Below are 20,119 nucleotides of genomic sequence, written 5' to 3'. Positions count from 1 at the left end.
TACACTACTACACCTACACTACTACACCTACACTACTACACCTACACTACTACACCTACACTACTACACCTACACCTACACTACACTATTACACCTACACTACTACACCTACACTACACTACTACACCTACATTATTACACCTACACTACTACACTATTACACCTACACTACACTATTACACCTACACTACACTATTACACCTACACTACTACACCTACACTACACTACTACACCTACACTACTACACCTACACTATTACACCTACACTACACTATTACACCTACACCATTCAGTGGTCACCCACCAGGAGAGCACCAGCTTCAATTCATCAACCAACCTTGATAAGTCAACTGTTTTTAGTGCAGGGTTGGAACAGAAGCCTCTGTAGCTCTCAAAGAGTTGGTGACCACCTCTTAATAATGACACGGAACAACAGAGCGGAGGCCCACCTGTCTCCATCTTGCCGTCGATGGCAGCAGGTCCATCCAGAACCAGACTCTTGATCTGTAGGAACTCATCAGGCTCGTCACCCCCGACGACTGTGAAGCCAAACCCTCGGTGGCTCTTCCTTAGTTTGGTGTTGATAAAGGTTCCCTTCAGCTCCGCCGGGTTCCGCGTGAAGAAGGGCTTCCCTCCTGGGGAACACACACACCTTTCATAAGAACCCGTTGATCTCATGTGCTCTGCTTGCCAAAGGAGGAGGGGTTACCCTAACCGGTCTTGGCTCTGGATCAGTGAGTGCTCTAGAAGAGATGTGTTGGTTTGATGAGCTCCATTAATCATAAAGGGACTGATTAAGATCGATAGATTAATTAGGCTAAGAGGGATTTCATGAGCTAGGGGGCAGCAGCCTGTTGGGCCTGAGAATAGGGGTAATCTGATGGGTAAATCCCCCAGACCTAGCCCCAGTCCCAGTCTGTGGGGGCTGCTATCCCCTATAGAGTGCTACACTATTGGGTAAAACCCAGGGTTTTATCTGGGTCTGGCAGCATGGTTAGATGAGTAGTAAAATAATATTCACTGTCAATTCTAAAAGTGTACGATTACACTGTGGTACAGTTCTATATACACGGCAGCCATCAGTTTAAAATAGCTTTTCAAGGCTTGACACTAGGATGGGAAGGAAGTGTGTGTTTGTGAGTGTGTATGTGGGGTTATTGTCAGACTAATTCCCAGTGATTTAAAAACAGATGTTTCTAAGCTTATGCGTAATAGCCTGGCGTGCCACCAAGACTGCCAGTGTGTAGAGACCAAGACAGTGTATAGAGACCAAGGCAGCAATGAACTCTCTCTACTCTGGTACACTCTGGAGTCTAGACATGGAGTTGGCAGACTCATATAGCTTAGGCAAATGGACACCTGAGTCAGTCTTATGAAATAAGAACAGCTAGAGTCTGGCGTCTGTAATCTAGATCCAAGCCCTCGGTCTTTCCTACTATGACTGGTTCCAGTCATGCTGTCAGTTGGACAAATGTTCACAGAGTTTATATGAGAGATGGAGTGGGATATTCAGAGTTTATTGAAGTGATATATTGACTGTGGAAGGAAGCGCGTGGAATGAAAAGGGAGACATTAAAGCAGGGAAGATGGCCGCGAGGGATTGGAGAGTGACTAACAAACTGCAGATGCTACACTTACATGGCGGAGGAGTACAGCTTATGCATACAATGAAAAATGTATTACCCTTGGAGTTAGCCAGTGTCCTTGTGTTTGCCTTGAAATAATTCAAGACAGAAGAGGCAGACCAATGCAGTAATATTGAGGAGTAAAAAAAAAAAATTGTATTTATTTATTTATTTTTACAAAAGAGAAGTAGGTGTAGGAATTTGAAAGCAGGGTGACTTAAAAGAGCTGGGTAAAAAGAGAGATTTGTGTGGTGGAATCTCAAGGCCTTGAGTTGCTTTGGGCAGCGCCAGTCAGGGGCCTGAGCTTACAGAGATGGAGAAAGACAGAGAGTGTGAGTCAGAGAGGCGAACGAGAGCGAGAGGAGTGAGAGAGGAGAGCGAGATAGAGTGAGGCACGTGATGAGGGAACACATCCACAATGTCGCAAACAGAAATTGACCAATAACCTCACAAAACTATATTATTATATATTGACCAGGCCAGGACTCACGTTTTGGCCCAATGAGGGGCGGCAGTGGGGGTCTGGCTTGGGTTTCCCTGTAGGTCTCCTGGTGGTTGGCGGTATAGCTGGCCAGGGGGGCACCAGCCATGGTAGCATCCTCTATCCATTCTGGAACAGCAAAGGGCACACTTCCTGTCTCTGGTGTCTGTACAGTTACGGTGATCCTTATGGTTCACCACAATGGGTGGCTTGACAACTACTGTACTGCATTGAGCCACAATGGCTGCCGATTAAAGTAATACAATCTCTGATCGATCAAAATGGCAGCCTCACTTTGTAGTGTATTGGAGGCTTAAGTCTTCATTAATATTATCAGCATCAAGATTCAATCAATGAAAGAGTAAAAGTCATAGATCTGGAGCGTAAAGAGATATTAAGCTTAAAGGAGAAAAAGTCAGCAGGTAGGTAATGAAGTCAGAAGCTCATTTAGCTGAGTGAGCAGAGCGGGGACCAATAGGCAGGTTGCTAGTGGTGTGACCTGCATGAAGACAGGAAACGTGGAGGACATTCTACATCCTGGACGTAAGGAAGTGTCTGGACAGTGATGCTGAACTTTTTCATTTGTCTCTCTATTTCAGCAAACTGCTGGACGGACAGAGACAAATGTAAACTGTTTGCATCACTGTTCAAAGACATACATAGCGTACTGTGTAGACTAAAGAGACCTAAAGCATATGTCCTGAAATGCTTTTCACTAGGAGAACAAGACCCAGAAATATTATAACTATCATATTGTGATACATTTTCATTGCTGTAACAGACTTTTAATGTATTATTGTCAAAGCAAAAAAACTTACCTAGACCTGTAGACTTACAAAATCATTCATATTAGCACAAATACTTTGGAGAGAGTATCAGTGACACTTAAAACATTGCCAAATTAATAAAAAAGACCTATTTTCAAGGCCATTAAAATAAATCATAGGTATGCCTTTATGGTTTCTCGATAGCAAATCATAAAGATAAGAGAAGAGAGCAGGGCAGAAAGAGAACATGGCAGAAAGAGAACATGGCAGAAAGAGAAGAGAAGAGAGCAGGGCAGAAAGAGAAGAGAGCAGGGCAGAAAGAGAACATGGCAGAAAGAGAACATGGCAGAAAGAGAACATGGCAGAAAGAGAAGAGAAGAGAGCAGGGCAGAAAGAGAAGAGAAGAGAGCAGGGCAGAAAGAGAAGAGAAGAGAGCAGGGCAGAAAGAGAAGAGAAGAGCAGGGCAGAAAGAGAAGAGAAGAGGAGCAGGGCAGAAAGAGAAGAGAAGAGGAGCAGGGCAGAAAGAGAACATGGCAGAAAGAGAAGAGAAGAGAGCAGGGCAGAAAGAGAAGAGAAGAGAGCAGGGCAGAAAGAGAGCAGGGCAGAAAGAGCAGAGAAGAGAGCAGGGCAGAAAGAGAAGAGAGCAGGGCAGAAAGAGAAGAGAAGAGAGCAGGGCAGAAAGAGAAGAGAAGGGAGCAGGGCAGAAAGAGAAGAGAGCATGGCAGAAAGAGAAGAGAGCAGGGCAGAAAGAGAAGAGGAGAGAGCATGGCAGAAAGAGAAGAGGAGAGAGCAGGGCAGAAAGAGAAGAGGAGAGAGCAGGGCAGAAAGAGAAGAGAGCAGGGCAGAAAGAGAAGAGAAGAGAGCAGGGCAGAAAGAGAAGAGGAGAGAGCAGGGCAGAAAGAGAAGAGGAGAGAGCAGGGCAGAAAGAGAAGAGGAGAGAGCAGGGCAGAAAGAGAAGAGAAGAGAGCAGGGCAGAAAGAGAAGAGAGCAGGGCAGAAAGAGAAGAGAGCAGGGCAGAAAGACAGACCGACACAATCATAGACATGGAGAAAGAAAGGAATGACGCCCGGCGGGGCTGGAAACGAACCTCGGATGTAGCGCTCACCTTCTGGTGGCTGCTGTTGCTCGAGCTGCTTCCGTCGCTTAGCTTCCTGTATAGGGTTCTCATACTGGGTCTTCCTGTTGATGTGACTGAGAGAGGGAGGAAGAGACGGAGAGATGGAGGACAAAGACACAGGAACGTAGAAAGATAATTCATTGGAGTCAGCAAAAGAAAAAAAAGAACAAGGGGGATGATGACAGGAAATACATGTGTATGAGAGAAAGAAGAATAGAAGTGAGTCAAAAAAGGTGAGGCAAGGGATGGAGAGGGAGAAAGAGATACAGAGAGACAGTAGTGAGGGATGGAGAGGGAGAAAGAGATAGAGAGACAGTAGTGAGGGATGGAGAGGGAGAGGGAGATACAGAGAGACAGTAGTGAGGGATGGAGAGGGAGAAAGAGATACAGAGAGACAGTAGTGCGGGATGAGGGGCGATACAGAGAGGCAATAGTGAGGGATAGAGAGGGAGATACAGAGAGGCAGTAGTGAGGGATGGAGAGGGAGAAAGAGATACAGAGAGACAGTAGTGAGGGATGGAGAGGGAGATACAGAGAGGCAGTAGTGAGGGATTGAGAGGGAGAAAGAGATACAGAGAGACAGTAGTGAGGGATGGAGAGGGAGATACAGAGAGGCAGTAGTGAGGGATGGAGAGGGAGATATAGAGAGGCAGTAGTGAGGGATGGAGAGGGAGATACAGAGAGGCAGTAGTGAGGGATGGAGAGGGAGAAAGAGATACAGAGAGGCAGTAGTGAGGGATGGAGAGGGAGATACAGAGAGGCAGTAGTGAGGGATGGAGAGGGAGATATAGAGAGGCAGTAGTGAGGGATGGAGAGGGAGATACAGAGAGACAGTAGTGAGGGATGGAGAGGGAGATACAGAGAGGCAGTAGTGAGGGATGGAGAGGGAGATACAGAGAGGCAGTAGTGAGGGATGGAGAGGGAGATACAGAGAGGCAGTAGTGAGGGATGGAGAGGGAGATACAGAGAGACAGTAGTGAGGGATGGAGAGGGAGATACAGAGAGGCAGTAGTGAGGGATGGAGAGGGAGATACAGAGAGGCAGTAGTGAGGGATGGAGAGGGAGAAAGAGATACAGAGAGACAGTAGTGAGGGATGGAGAGGGAGATACAGAGAGGCAGTAGTGAGGGATGGAGAGGGAGATACAGAGAGGCAGTAGTGAGGGATGGAGAGGGAGATACAGAGAGGCAGTAGTGAGGGATGGAGAGGGAGATACAGAGAGACAGTAGTGAGGGATGGAGAGGGAGATACAGAGAGGCAGTAGTGAGGGATGGAGAGGGAGATACAGAGAGACAGTAGTGAGGGATGGAGAGGGAGAAAGAGATACAGAGAGACAGTAGTGAGGGATGGAGAGGGAGATACAGAGAGGCAGTAGTGAGGGATGGAGAGGGAGAAAGAGATACAGAGAGACAGTAGTGAGGGATGGAGAGGGAGATACAGAGAGGCAGTAGTGAGGGATGGAGAGGGAGAAAGAGATACAGAGAGACAGTAGTGAGGGATGGAGAGGGAGATACAGAGAGACAGTAGTGAGGGATGGAGAGGGAGATACAGAGAGGCAGTAGTGAGGGATGGAGAGGGAAAAAGAGATACAGAGAGGCAGTAAGTGAGGGATGGAGAGGGAGAAAGAGATAGAGAGGCAGTAGTGAGGGATGGAGAGGGAGAAAGAGATAGAGAGGCAGTAGTGAGGGATGGAGAGGGAGAAAGAGATAGAGAGGCAGTAGTGAGGGATGGAGAGGGAGAAAGAGATAGAGAGGCAGTAAGTGAGGGATGGAGAGGGAGAAAGAGATAGAGAGGCAGTAGTGAGGGATGGAGAGGGAGAAAGAGATAGAGAGGCAGTAGTGAGGGAGTTAACACAACACACAATTAGAAAAAAAAGTCTCTGGTGGCCAATGCTCCAGGAGCCAGGGCTTAAGTCAGGGAAGTCAAGTCTGGTACAGTCAGTGCTCTGTTGGAGCCGACGAGACAGAGACGATGAGGCCTGAATATCAACCGCATCACACAATCACAAAAGAACACTGCTTCAGGAGGTTAACAACATCACCAAAACACGTCATACCACAAACCCAGCAGGGAATTAGGAGAGCAGTACACCGCACCGTAAGGAAATTACACTTCAAACAGTACAGAAACATGCTGGGAAATTATGCAGTAAACAGGAAAAGAATAGGAATAATATATATTGAAAAATCTCAGACAAAAAAAAAAACTGTGCCCCTGCCTCTAAGGTATTGCTTTGAACAACATCAAAACATATGAATGCATTCATATTAATGCACAGGCCCAAGGGTCTCCCAGTAGATGAGAAATTACATGTTTCTGAATGATCATGACAGCAACAAATGGCCTATTTTTACAATAACAGACTAGACCAAAATAACAGCCGTCTGGTATACTTCATTTGATGTTGTTCTGCATATTCTGGGCCACTGCCCAGTGTCAAATGCTTCTGCATGTACAGTACAGTGAGGTAGTGAGACATGCAACAGATACATCCGGAGGTGTGTGTCACTACTTACTCCACATAGTAAAGCCCGTAGACTGGGTCCTCTATTTTCTCCCAGCCTGTTGGCAGCTCTGGATGGGACATAGAGAGAGGTGGAAAAGGCAGGATGTTAGAGATGATGTCGTAAAGACCTTTTCCTTCCACACACGGCCTGTCAGTCACCTGGGAGTGAACAACACTAGAGAGGCTGTCTGGACCTGGTTCCTGGCAGGACACGGCTGACATTTAACACATCAGATAAAGAACTACAGGGGGGGCTTTGACCAATCACGATCAACCCCGCGCACAGATGGAGAAGAGGAGCTGGTGGTAAGGGGGTGGCGGTCTAAATGCGGACAGGGTTTCAATTGTGGTTTGCAGTTTAGAAATGTCACGGTGAAGAAATGTTTTCTTATTGGTCATGGCAGTAAGGGAATCGGACGTATAATGAGACTGACACCCTTGATGAAGGTGTGTATAGAATGGTATTCCGTGTTGTCCTTGATTGGTTTACCACTGTCTATGTCACATGGCATTGGAGACCGTCACCAACTGGATGTCCTTGATCCTGTATTACTCACTGTGGTCAAATTCATTAAGGATGCATTCTCCCCAAGAAGCCTTTCTTTCAGACACACACACACACACACGTTTATCTGCCCTGAAATCAATGCTGAGTGTGGCCTTACAACACAGCCAAAAATCAGGACTGACTGGATCGAGACATGGACTACTCAGCTGTAAAGGCTGCTACATTGATACAGTCTCAGTATGTCTCAGTATACAGTGTGATTAAAACATCGGAGACAGAGCTAGCTACTAGCTACTGTACTAATGGCTATGAAGGCAGCAGGTAGCCTAACGGTTAGAGCGTCGGGCCAGTAACTGAAAGGTCGCCGGTTTGAATCCCCGGGACGACTAAGTGAAAATTCTGTTGATGTTCCCTTGAGCAAGGCACTTAACCCAAATTGCTCATGTAAGTCCAGTGTCTGCTAATTGACTAAAATGCTAAATGTATAGAGACATGTCAGAGGGATGTAATTGGTTACAAACAGATGTCTGTGACTGACTGACTCTGCTGGCATTATCCCCAGTTACCTCAGTCTGTATTCTGATGAGTGGTGTACACTCACTACCCCTCAACCAGCTTTAGTGGATGTGGAGGCAAGGAATTAAGGGGGTGGTGTGTTTGGATCGTTCACAATACACAGACTAGGGAAACAGTCAACCTTGAGCCAGTAGCACCTGACTGTGAAGTCTAATCACTCACCTTATTTCACACCAGAGTGGCTGTATTCCTGAAAGAGATCTGTCTGTGTGATATTATCGCTAGACGCCAGAGCCCTCATGTCACGACTGGCCTTGCTGATACGGAGTGGCTGCAGTGGGACGAATCTGACACGTATCCAAAAGAGCTCCCCCGCTCCACGTTCCCCGGTCAACGCCCACTCCAGCTCAAGGGGGACTCGGGTGACAAATTGCCTATTAAACTGTTTGCATCTCATTCGGTCTTCCTGACTATTTGATTTCTCCTGAGCGAGGGGTTGCACAACCGGGGACATACATCTGCTGTCCTATACACAACTGGAGTAATTGCCTTTTTCTCCATGTATCGGATTTCACAATCGATACATATTGACTGTGTTCATCCAATCTGAGCAGTGGTATGAAGAAGGGATGCTGCTGTTCACAACATGGAGGAGAACATCTCAGAGGCAAATCACTGGTCTAGGATCAGCTTACCCTCACTTACCTCAGACCTAACCTTAACCCAGGGGTGCACGACTCCTTGGCAATTAATTGATCAACTGATATCACTGATTGACCTGGTATTGCACACACCTGGTTCCCCAGTCTAAATCAATCTCTGGGCTCTATTTTCGACTGGCTGCTGAGGCGCAATAGTCAAACGCACCTTAGTTTGCAATTTCGTCATGTAAAAACTGGTGCACTGGCATTGTCCACCCTTTGCACCAGGTTCGGCAATTTACCTGTCTAATATCAGCTTGCTGGCGCTGAGGTGTGGAAATATTATAGGTGTGTACTTAAAAAAGTGCGCCAGTATGCCAATTTCAGTCATCGCAACTAGGGATACTTAAGATCGACCAAAATATGGTCTTAACGTAAAGCAATTGGTTGTAGAATAGATTTTTCCAGCGGAGGCGCACACACACTCGCCTTATGTACGTCACCAATGTTTTATTAAAAGCCCATTGCAGTTCAAATGGTTTTATATTTCATATTGTACAACAGCTGATGGAACTAACACTGCAAATGTGTGAAAAATATGATCAGTGTTATTTCCTGATAGTTGCTGGGTGAGAATACAATATACACAAGATCTTCTAATCAGTTGGTTCGCATGGGCGACATCACCATGCGGTAAGTTGATTGGTTAATAGACCAATTACAAAGAGTTCCAAACCTCCCTGCCAACAACAGCTAGACCACTTCCAGGAAATAGCAAAATTGTTGCTTGAGAAATAGTTGACTAAAAAGCTACCTTTTCCCATTTTAATGGAAACCTGTTACAGCAGTGTACTTGTTACCCAGAAAGGAATTAATTATTGATATGAAAACAGCTGCATTGGGCCTTTAAACATGATTTTTGTCCAGCTTCAGTGAAAAGTTTGGACTCAGCCTTTTTAGGAATATCAAGTTATTTAAAAAGACTGCTTATTGTTTTCAGTTGATCATTTTGTCAAAAAGAAACGCATCTCCTACTTTCGTTCAGTCAAATCGCGTGAATTCTGATCATTGTCTGTGGCGCTGAATCTGCTTGTAGGATATATTTGCCTGTTTGTTCACCTTTCACGTGGCAAAGTCACTACTGGCCACATCAACAGTGATGGTAGGATCTATCAATCCATCTATCTGTCTATCTATATTTTGGAGCAGTATAATGGTGAGTGGACAATCCAGATTTTTCTTTATTTTGGATCTTTTTCCAGCTTTTGAGAAAAGTTTGGATGCGCGTAACAACCCTCCATAGTCTACAAGCACAGGGAGCAATTATGGTGCCTGTAACTGTATTTAGACAGCCTTTTTAAGTCTTATCAATAGGAAATGTAATGTTGGTTATTGACGACGTTTGGCATGTCCATGGCTCAGATGATGCATTTTACAGTAGTCCTCTGTCAGTGTGAATACTATGTTAACAATATATTTCCACATTGAAAACATACAATCACTTAGAACAATGTAGACTGCAAACATGTTCAACATATTGAGCAAATATGGGATAGGCTGATATTACTTTATTTTGTTTCTGTCGGCTGTTTAACAAACTAGGCTAGAACGGACTAACATTGGAATTGGCGTTTGATGACAACATAATACATACAAGACTGTACATTCACAACTTGAAGCAACCGCATATTTACCACGGAGCACGTTCTGAACAGCCAGTGAGGGGGTCAAGCCCCGACACACCATCTTGTTTATTCATCAGAACTCAGCCCTTTCAAGCCACCGCCAGCTCCTGCGGCTAAAATTCTGGTTGTGAAAATAGGAAAAATATTTCTGACACCCCCACCAATCTATAGCACTCAGCATACTTAGCATCAGTCCTAAGACTTACCATTGCGTTAGATTTGTTAAAAAAGAGCCATCTGATTAACAGCCTAGAACAAACATCTTCAGACACGGATGACTCTCGAGAACTTTGACTATTCACCGATGCATTCACCATTGAAATAAAATAGTAGGCAGCAGTTAGAGCCCATCTCAGAGCCAAGGCTGTTAGCCTCCCTCTGGCTCCAGAGACTGATGGACCGGCAGACAGTGGTGGGTAAAGTGCTCTCTGTTATAATATGAGCAACAGTGGATGGAATGATGGGGCTTGAGAGTGAGAGGTCCATTTGAATGAGAGGCCCATTAGGAAATGATCATCACGCCAATGTGCCCCTCGTGAATGGTTCTCTCTGTGTTACTGCATGCTGGCTGGCCTGGCGAGTACAGTAACAACTGCCTGCTCAGCAGACACACAGGAACGTAGATGAAAGCACACACATCTTTCAGTCTTTCACAGCCCAGGTGTTATAAAGTGTTTGATTACATGTTTACACCCCCTAAGCCGAAAGGGAGAGGTGTTATGCGCTGTAATAAGACAGTTTTCCCATAATACACAGCAGGGGAGAGGGGAGACAGCCCTACCTAGCTCACTGTCCATCTCTTCTGTGTGTACCCCTTCTTCTCCAGGAGAACACCAGCAGACCATGGGTGGAGGAACCAGGGGAGGAGAGGAGAGTGAGAGGGGGGAGAGAAAGAGAGTGAGAGCAGCAGAGGGTTAGTGATTGATTTTGAATTTAAGCCTCAAGCAAGCCGAGAGAGCAGCAACACTTGGCTCCATACACTGTAAAAACCATAATGTGTCCGGAATCATGACTGCTAACCGTGACTAATTAGCTCAAATGGTTTGTAAGGTGTAAATCTATACTAAATCCCTACATGCACCATGACAATAGCTCATCGCTCTATATTAGCCACAGTCTGTTAAGCACAAAGAACATATCTCTGAAGAGCTTTCTACTTCACCATTGGGTGGCACTGTTTCATACCAGGTGCATACTGTACTGTAGGTGCATTTATGTGAAATAAAGTAGTCATACCAGGTGCATACTGTACTGTAGGTTCATTTATGTGAAATAAAGTAGTCATACCAGGTGCATACTGTACTGTAGGTTCATTTATGTGAAATAAAGTAGTCATACCAGGTGCATACTGTACTGTAGGTTCATTTATGTGAAATAAATTAGTAGTCATACTGTACTGTAGGTTCATTTATGTGAAATAAAGTAGTCATACTGTACTGTAGGTTCATTTATGTGAAATAAAGTAGTCATACCAGGTGCATACTGTACTGTAGGTTCATTTATGTGAAATAAAGTAGTCATACCAGGTGCATACTGTACTGTAGGTTCATTTATGTGAAATAAAGTAGTCATACCAGGTGCATACTGTACTGTAGGTGCATTTATGTGAAATAAAGTAGTCATACCAGGTGCATACTGTACTGTAGGTTCATTTATGTGAAATAAATGAGTCATACCAGGTGCATACTGTACTGTAGGTGCATTTATGTGAAATAAAGTAGTCATACCAGGTGCATACTGTACTGTAGGTGCATTTATGTGAAATAAATTAGTCATACCACACAGACAGGCGTACAGGAAACTGCCAAAGACAAATAAACACTTGAGTAAATCAAGGATACAAAGTATATTGAAAATGGCTGCTTCCACACAGGTGTGGTTCCTGAGTTAAGTAAGCATCCCATCATGCTTTGGGTCATGTATAAAAATACCCAGTTTCCCATAATTTTGGCTACCATGGCTAGAAGAGATCTTAATGACTTTGAAAGAGGGGTCTCAAAGGGACATAGGGGGTTTACAGGTTGTGTGTGTGTGTGTCTCAGTCACCAATATCAACCCAGTTGAACACTTCCGGGAGATTCTGGAACGGCGCCTGAGACAGTGTTTTCCACCACCATCAACAAAACACCAAATGATGGAATATCTCATGGAAGAACGGTGTCTCATCCCTGAATAGAGTTCCAAACACTTGTAGAATCTATGCCAAGGAGCATTGAAGATGTTCTGGTTCATGGTGGCCCAACGCCCTATTAAGACACTTTATGTTGGTGTTTCCTGTATTTTGGCAGTTACCTGTACACTTTAATACGGACCATCTGAGATTGGGGTGGGTGAAAACAGCTGCCACTAAATAGGAATTGTAGTTCATGCACCATATGCTTGACAATATGAATCATATCTCTATCCTATGTGTCCTCTAGCAGCAGCTTGAGAGGATAGAACCTATAGAGATATCTCAATACAAGGACCACAGAACACATTGAGAGGACACATGGCAGGGGGAGGGGAGAGGCAGTTGAAACGCTAGTGTTTTGTGTGGGTGGGCGGACACTCCTCTGTAGGACAAGGTACATTATTTATTTATGATAGATGATGCGAATGATCCAGTCAGTCCTTCAGGCTGCCGGGGGGCGTCTTGCTCAGACGTGAGCGCAGGCAGGCAGGCAGGCAGGCAGGCAGCACACGAGATCAGAATATTAACGTGTCTCGTCTCATCTCACACTACAGTGGCTCAAGTGTGCCATCTGCAGGCCACTCATTGAACAATGATCTGATCTGACAGACATGCATCTGATTCTCCACACAAACGAGTCAACAACAGACAAACAAACAAGACAGTGAATACACAATTTCCCCGACACACACACATGCATTCACAAACATACACACAGGCATTCACAAACACACACACAGGCATTCACAAACACACACACAGGCATTCACAAACACACACACAGGCATTCACAAACACACACACAGGCATTCACAAACACACACACATGCATTCACAAACACACACACACACACACATGCATTCACAAACACACACACATGCATTCACAAACACAAACACACACACACAGTCTGTGGTGGACGTACCGTCGTCTTCACATTCTTCCAGGGGTTTAGGAGGTTTGTTGAGGCACCGGGGGTCGATCCAGGATGTGGTCTTTGTGTTGTGGCTATAGATAGACACACAAGACAGAGTAAGACAGCCAGACAGACACATTGTTCTGACTGGGAAGTCATCAAAGACTCACTGTCTGAAAAACATCCTCACTTCGACGGCTAAATATGATACACACTGTAAAGTAAATCAGACTCTAGGCAAGTATCACAACTTCCAATGTATTAAAGGTTCAAGTCAGGGTTCTACATTAAAAAACAACACTAAAAACAGTAACAACCATACAACCAATATACACATAACATGAAACAATGAGAGGGATAAAAAGGAATAGTCTTTTTGCAAAAAAGATGGAAAGTGGAAGCGCAATCTTTTCTTGAGAAGATACTATAATGGATGCTGGCATAGAGCCATTTAGGATATGTTACATGGTGTGTTACTGGGTGTAGGATATGTTCCATGGTGTGTTACGGGGTGTAGGATATGTTACATAGTGTGTTACGGGGTGTAGGATATGTTCCATGGTGTGTTACGGGGTGTAGGATATGTTCCATGGTGTGTTACGGGGTGTAGGATATGTTCCATGGTGTGTTACGGGGTGTAGGATATGTTCCATGGTGTGTTACGGGGTGTAGGATATGTTACATGGTGTGTTACGGGGTGTAGGATATGTTCCATGGTGTGTTACGGGGTGTAGGATATGTTACATGGTGTGTTACGGGTGTAGGATATGTTCCATGGTGTGTTACGGGGTGTAGGATATGTTCCATGGTGTGTTACGGGTGTAGGATATGTTCCATGGTGTTACGGGGTGTAGGATATGTTCCATGGTGTGTTACGGGTGTAGGATATGTTCCATGGTGTGTTACGGGGTGTAGGATATGTTCCATGGTGTGTTACTGGTGTGTTACATAGGGTGTAGGATATGTTCCATGGTGTGTTACGGGGTGTAGGATATGTTCCATGGTGTGTTATATATGTTCATGGTGTGTTACGGGGTGTAGGATATGTTCCATGGTGTGTTACGGGGTGTAGGATATGTTCCATGGTGTGTTACGGGGTGTAGGATATGTTCCATGGTGTGTTACGGGGTGTAGGATATGTTCCATGGTGTGTTACGGGGTAGGATATGTTCCATGGTGTGTTACGGGGTGTAGGATATGTTCCATGGTGTGTTACGGGGTGTAGGATATGTTCCATGGTGTGTTACGGGGTGTAGGATATGTTCCATGGTGTGTTACGGGGTGTAGGATATGTTCCATGGTGTGTTACGGGGTGTAGGATATGTTCCATGGTGTGTTACGGGGTGTAGGATATGTTCCATGGTGTGTTACGGGGTGTAGGATATGTTCCATGGTGTGTTACGGGGTGTAGGATATGTTCCATGGTGTGTTACGGGGTGGAGGTGTGTTACGGGTGTAGGATATGTTCCATGGTGTGTTACGGGGTGTAGGATATGTTCCATGGTGTGTTACGGGGTGTAGGATATGTTCCATGGTGTGTCGGGGTGTAGGATATGTTCCATGGTGTGTTACGGGGTGTAGGATATGTTCCATGGTGTGTTACGGGGTGTAGGATATGTTCCATGGTGTGTTACGGGGTGTAGGATATGTTCCATGGTGTGTTACGGGGTGTAGGATATGTTCCATGGTGTGGGGTGTAGGATATGTTCCATGGTGTGTTACGGGGTGTAGGATATGTTCCATGGTGTGTTACGGGGTGTAGGATATGTTCCATGGTGTATGTTACACTGGGTGTAGGATATGTTACATGGTGTGTATACATGGGGTGTAGGATATGTTCCATGGTGTGTTACGGGGTGTAGGATATGTTCCATGGTGTGTTACGGGGTGTAGGATATGTTCCATGGTGTGTTACGGGGTGTAGGATATGTTCCATGGTGGATGTTCCATGGTGTGTTACGGGGTGTAGGATATGTTCCATGGTGTGTTACGGGGTGTAGGATATGTTCCATGGTGTGTTACGGGGTGTAGGATATGTTCCATGGTGTGTTACGGGGTGTAGGATATGTTCCATGGTGTGTTACGGGGTGTAGGATATGTTCCATGGTGTGTTACGGGGTGTAGGATATGTTCCATGGTGTGTTACGGGGTGTAGGATATGTTCCATGGTGTGTTACGGGGTGTAGGATATGTTCCATGGTGTGTTACGGGGTGTAGGATATGTTCCATGGTGTGTTACGGGGTGTAGGATATGTTCCATGGTGTGTTACGGGGTGTAGGATATGTTCCATGGTGTGTTACGGGGTGTAGGATATGTTCCATGGTGTGTTACGGGGTGTAGGATATGTTACATGGTGTGTTACGGGGTGTAGGATATGTTACATGGTGTGTTACGGGGTGTAGGATATGTTCCATGGTGTGTTACGGGGTGTAGGATATGTTACATGGTGTGTTACGGGGTGTAGGATATGTTACATGGTGTGTTACGGGGTGTAGGATATGTTACATGGTGTGTTACGGGTGTAGGATATGTTCCATGGTGTGTTATGTTCCATGGGGTGTAGGATATGTTCCATGGTGTGTTACGGGGTGTAGGATATGTTCCATGGTGTGTTGGTGGGGTGTAGGATATGTTTCATGGTGTGTTACGGGGTGTAGGATATGTTCCATGGTGTGTTACGGGGTGTAGGATATGTTCCATGGTGTGTTACGGGGTGTAGGATATGTTCCATGGTGTGTTACGGGGTGTAGGATATGTTACATGGTGTGTTACGGGGTGTAGGATATGTTCCATGGTGTGTTACGGGGTGTAGGATATGTTCCATGGTGTGTTACGGGGTGTAGGATATGTTCCATGGTGTGTTACGGGGTGTAGGATATGTTCCATGGTGTGTTACGGGGTGTAGGATATGTTATATGGTGTGTTACGGGGTGTAGGATATGTTCCATGGTATAATGTTCCATGGTGTGTTACGGGTGTAGGATATGTTCCATGGTGTGTTACGGGGTGTAGGATATGTTCCATGGTGTGTTACGGGGTTTAGGATATGTTACATGGTGTGTTACGGGTGTAGGATATGTTACATGGTGTGTTACGGGGTGTAGGATATGTTCCATGGTGTGTTACGGGGTGTAGGATATGTTCATGGTGTGTTAGGGGTGTAGGATATGTTACATGGTGTTAGGTGTACATGGTGTGTAGGATATGTTCCATGGTGTGTTACGGGTGTAGGATATGTTCCATGGTGTGTTACGGGTGTAGGATATGTTCCATGGTGTGTTACCTATGTTCCATGGTGTGTTACAGGGGTGTAGGATATGTTCCATGGTGTGTTACGGGGTGTAGGATATGTTCCATGGTGTGTTACGGGGTGTAGGATATGTTCCATGGTGTGTTACGGGTGTAGGATATGTTCCATGGTGTGTTACGGGTGTAGGATATGTTCCATGGTGTGTTACGGGGTGTAGGATATGTTACATGGTGTGTTACGGGGTGTAGGATATGTTACATGGTGTGTTACGGGGTGTAGGATATGTTCCATGGTGTGTTACGGGGTGTAGGATATGTTCCATGGTGTGTTACGGGGTGTAGGATATGTTCCATGGTGTGTTACGGGGTGTAGGATATGTTCCATGGTGTGTTACGGGGTGTAGGATATGTTCCATGGTGTGTTACGGGGTGTAGGATATGTTTCATGGTGTGTTACCGGTGTGTTACGGGGTGTAGGATATGTTACATGGTGTGTTACGGGGTGTAGGATATGTTCCATGGTGTGTTACGGGGTGTAGGATATGTTACATGGTGTGTTACGGGGTTTAGGATATGTTACATAGTGTGTTACGGGTGTAGGATATGTTACATGGTGTGTTAGGGGTGTAGGATATGTTCCATGGTGTGTTACGGGGTTTAGGATATGTTCCATGGTGTGTTACGGGGTGTAGGATATGTTCCATGGTGTGTTACGGGGTGTAGGATATGTTCCATGGTGTGTTACGGGGTGTAGGATATGTTCCATGGTGTGTTACGGGGTGTAGGATATGTTCCATGGTGTGTTAGGGGTGTAGGATATGTTACATGGTGTGTTACGGGGTGTAGGATATGTTACATGGTGTGTTACGGGGTTTAGGATATGTTACATAGTGTTTTACGGGGTGTAGGATATGTTCCATGGTGTGTTACGGGGTATAGGATATGTTACATGGTGTGTTAGGGTGTAGGATATGTTCCATGGTGTGTTACAGGGTTTAGGATATGTTCCATGGTGTGTTACTCGGATATGTTCCATGGTGTGTTACGGGGTAGCATATGTTACATGGTGTGTTACGGGGTTTAGGATATGTTACATGGTGTGTTACGGGGTTTAGGATATGTTCCATGGTGGTGGGTGTAGGATATGTTCCATGGTGTGTTACGGGTGTAGGATATGTTCCATGGTGTACGGGGTGTAGGATATGTTCCATGGTGTCTTAAGGGGTATGGATATGTTACATGGTGTGTTACGGGGTGTAGGATATGTTCCATGGTGTGTACGGGGTGTAGGATATGTTCCATGGTGTGTTACAGGGTGTAGGATATGTTCCATGGTGTGTTACGGGGTGTAGGATATGTTCCATGGTGTGTTACGGGGTGTAGGATATGTTCCATGGTGTGTTACGGGTGTAGGATATGTTCCATGGTGTGTTACGGGTAGGATATGTTCCATGGTGTGTTAAGGATATGTTCCATGGTGTGTTACAGTGTAGGATATGTTCCATGGTGTGTTACGGGGTGTAGGATATGTTCCATGGTGTGTTAGGGTGTAGGATATGTTCCATGGTGTTACGGGGTAGGGTATGTTCCATGGTGTGTAAAGGGGTAGGATATGTTCCATGGTGTGTTACGGGGTGTAGGATATGTTCCATGGTGTGTTACGGGGTGAGGATATGTTCCATGGTGTGTTACAGGGTGTAGGGTATGTTACATGGTGTGTACCGGGGTGTAGGATATGTTACATGGTGTGTTACGGGGTGTAGGATATGTTCCATGGTGTGTTACGGGGTGTAGGATATGTTACATGGTCTGTTACGGGGTTAAGGATATGTTACATAGTGTGTTACGGGGTGTAGGATATGTTACATGGTGTGTTACGGGGTGTAGGATATGTTCCATGGTGTGTTACGGGGTGTAGGATATGTTCCATGGTGTGTTACGGGGTAGGATATGTTCCATGGTGTGTTACCTGTAGGATATGTTACATAGTGTGTTATGGTAGGATATGTTCCATGGTGTGTTAGGGGGTACATATGTTACATGGGTGTTAGGGTTTAGGATATGTTACATAGTGTTTTATGTAGGATATGACCATGGTGTGTTACGGGTATAGGATATGTTACATGGTGTGTTAGGGGTGTAGGATATGTTCCATGGTGTAAGGGTTTAGGGATATGTTCCATGGTGTGTTACGGGTACAGGATATGTTCCATGGTGTGTTAGGGGTGTAGCATATGTTACATGGTGTGTTACGGGGTTTAGGATATGTTACATGGTGTGTTACGGGGTTTAGGATATGTTCCATGGTGTGTTACGGGGTGTAGGATATGTTCCATGGTGTGTTACGGGGTGTAGGATATGTTCCATGGTGTGTTACGGGGTGTAGGATATGTTCCATGGTGTGTTACGGGTGTAGGATATGTTCCATGGTGTGTTACGGGGTGTAGGATATGTTCCATGGTGTGTTACGGGTGTAGGATATGTTCCATGGTGTTACGGGGTATAGGATATGTTACATGGTGTAGGGTGTAGGATATGTTCCATGGTGTGTTACGGGGTGTAGGATATGTTACATGGTGTGTTACGGGGTGTAGGATATGTTACATAGTGTGTTACGGGGTGTAGGATATGTTACATGGTGTGTTACGGGTGTAGGATATGTTCCATGGTGTGTTACGGGTATAGGATATGTTACATGGTGTGTTACGGGGTGTAGGATATGTTCCATGGTGTGTTACGGGGTATAGGATATGTTACATGGTGTGTACGGGGTGTAGGATACGTTCCATGGTGTGTTACGGGCATATGATATGTTACATGGTGTGTTACGGGGTGTAGGATATGTTCCATGGTGTGTTACGGGTATAGGATATGTTACATGGTGTGTTACGGGGTGTAGGATATGTTCCATGGTGTGTTACGGGGTTTAGGATATGTTCCATGGTGTGTTACGGGGTATAGGATATGTTCCATGGTGTGTTACGGGGTGTAGCATATGTTACATGGTGGTTAGGGGTTTAGGATATGTTACATGGTGTGTTACGGGGTTTAGGATATGTTCCATGATGTGTTACGGGGTGTAGGATATGTTCCATGGTGTGTACATAGGATATGTTCCATGGTGTGTTACGGGGTGTAGGATATGTTATATGGTGTGTTACGGGGTATAGGATATGTTCCATGGTGTGTTACGGGGTGTAGGATATGTTCCATGGTGTGTTACGGGGTGTAGGGTATGTTATAGGGTACGTACTCTATAAATTAGACCTCTCCGTTCTCAGTGTATGGTAAGGGTACAGAGGGTACATAGGACAGGGTGTACATCCGGTAGGGTACGTACTCTATAAAGTAGACCTCTCCGTTCACAGTGTATGGTAAGGGTACAGAGGGTACATAGGACAGGGTATACATCCGGTAGGGTATGTACTCTATAAAGTAGACCTCTCCGTTCTCGGTGTATGGTAAGGGTACAGAGGGCACATAGGACAGGGTGTAGGGTGTACATCCGGTAGGGTATGTACTCTATAAAGTAGACCTCTCCGTTCTCTGTGTATGGTAAGGGTACAGAGGGCACATAGGACAGGGTGTAGGGTGTACATCCGGTAGGGTACGTACTCTATAAAGTAGACCTCTCCGTTCTCTGTGTATGGTAAGGGTACAGAGGGTACATAGGACAGGGTGTAGGGTATGTTATAGGGTACATACTCTATAAAGTAGACCTATCCGTTCACAGTGTATGGTAAGGGTACAGAGGGTACATAGGACAGGGTGTAGGGTATGTTATAGGGTACGTACTCTATAAAGTAGACCTATCCGTTCTCAGTGTATGGTAAGGGTACAGAGGGTACATAGGACAGGGTGTAGGGTATGTTATAGGGTACATACTCTATAAAGTAGACCTATCCGTTCACAGTGTATGGTAAGGGTACAGAG

The 20,119-nt window shown here is 45.4% G+C and overlaps 1 protein-coding gene and 1 long non-coding RNA gene across 13 annotated transcripts in view; one reads left to right on the top strand and one right to left on the bottom strand.

The window, feature by feature from the left end:
- Positions 1-20,119, bottom strand: part of LOC118399852 (membrane-associated guanylate kinase, WW and PDZ domain-containing protein 1-like) — a 207,453-nt gene that overhangs the window by 41,948 nt on the left and 145,386 nt on the right. For 7 of the 9 annotated variants that reach the window (XM_052473364.1, XM_052473356.1, XM_052473358.1 and 4 more), the window contains 6 exons: positions 12,946-13,028; positions 10,628-10,663; positions 6,507-6,564; positions 3,962-4,065; positions 2,117-2,236; positions 451-636 (listed from right to left, as the gene is read on the bottom strand). In XM_052473364.1, the coding sequence (XP_052329324.1) occupies positions 451-636; positions 2,117-2,236; positions 3,962-4,065; positions 6,507-6,564; positions 10,628-10,663; positions 12,946-13,028 (587 nt within the window). The remainder of the gene's footprint in view (positions 1-450; positions 637-2,116; positions 2,237-3,961; positions 4,066-6,506; positions 6,565-10,627; positions 10,664-12,945; positions 13,029-20,119) is intronic. The other 2 variants (XM_052473359.1, XM_052473361.1) reach the window with 2 other exon arrangements.
- On the top strand, positions 11,031-11,743 carry LOC127910294 (uncharacterized). Of its 4 annotated transcripts, none has more exons than XR_008074188.1 (3): positions 11,031-11,205; positions 11,289-11,543; positions 11,595-11,743. It is a non-coding gene; the product is annotated as an uncharacterized LOC127910294 (long non-coding RNA). The 4 variants fall into 4 exon arrangements; XR_008074191.1 differs by having other exon boundaries at positions 11,289-11,492; positions 11,595-11,626; XR_008074189.1 differs by having other exon boundaries at positions 11,289-11,492; positions 11,544-11,626.

The sequence above is a fragment of the Oncorhynchus keta genome, chromosome 21 (assembly GCF_023373465.1).
Source record: "Oncorhynchus keta strain PuntledgeMale-10-30-2019 chromosome 21, Oket_V2, whole genome shotgun sequence".
Classification (NCBI taxonomy): Eukaryota; Metazoa; Chordata; class Actinopteri; order Salmoniformes; family Salmonidae; genus Oncorhynchus; species Oncorhynchus keta.
The sequence above is the reverse complement of the archived record's forward strand: the minus strand, read 5'-3'. Positions and strand labels throughout refer to the sequence as shown.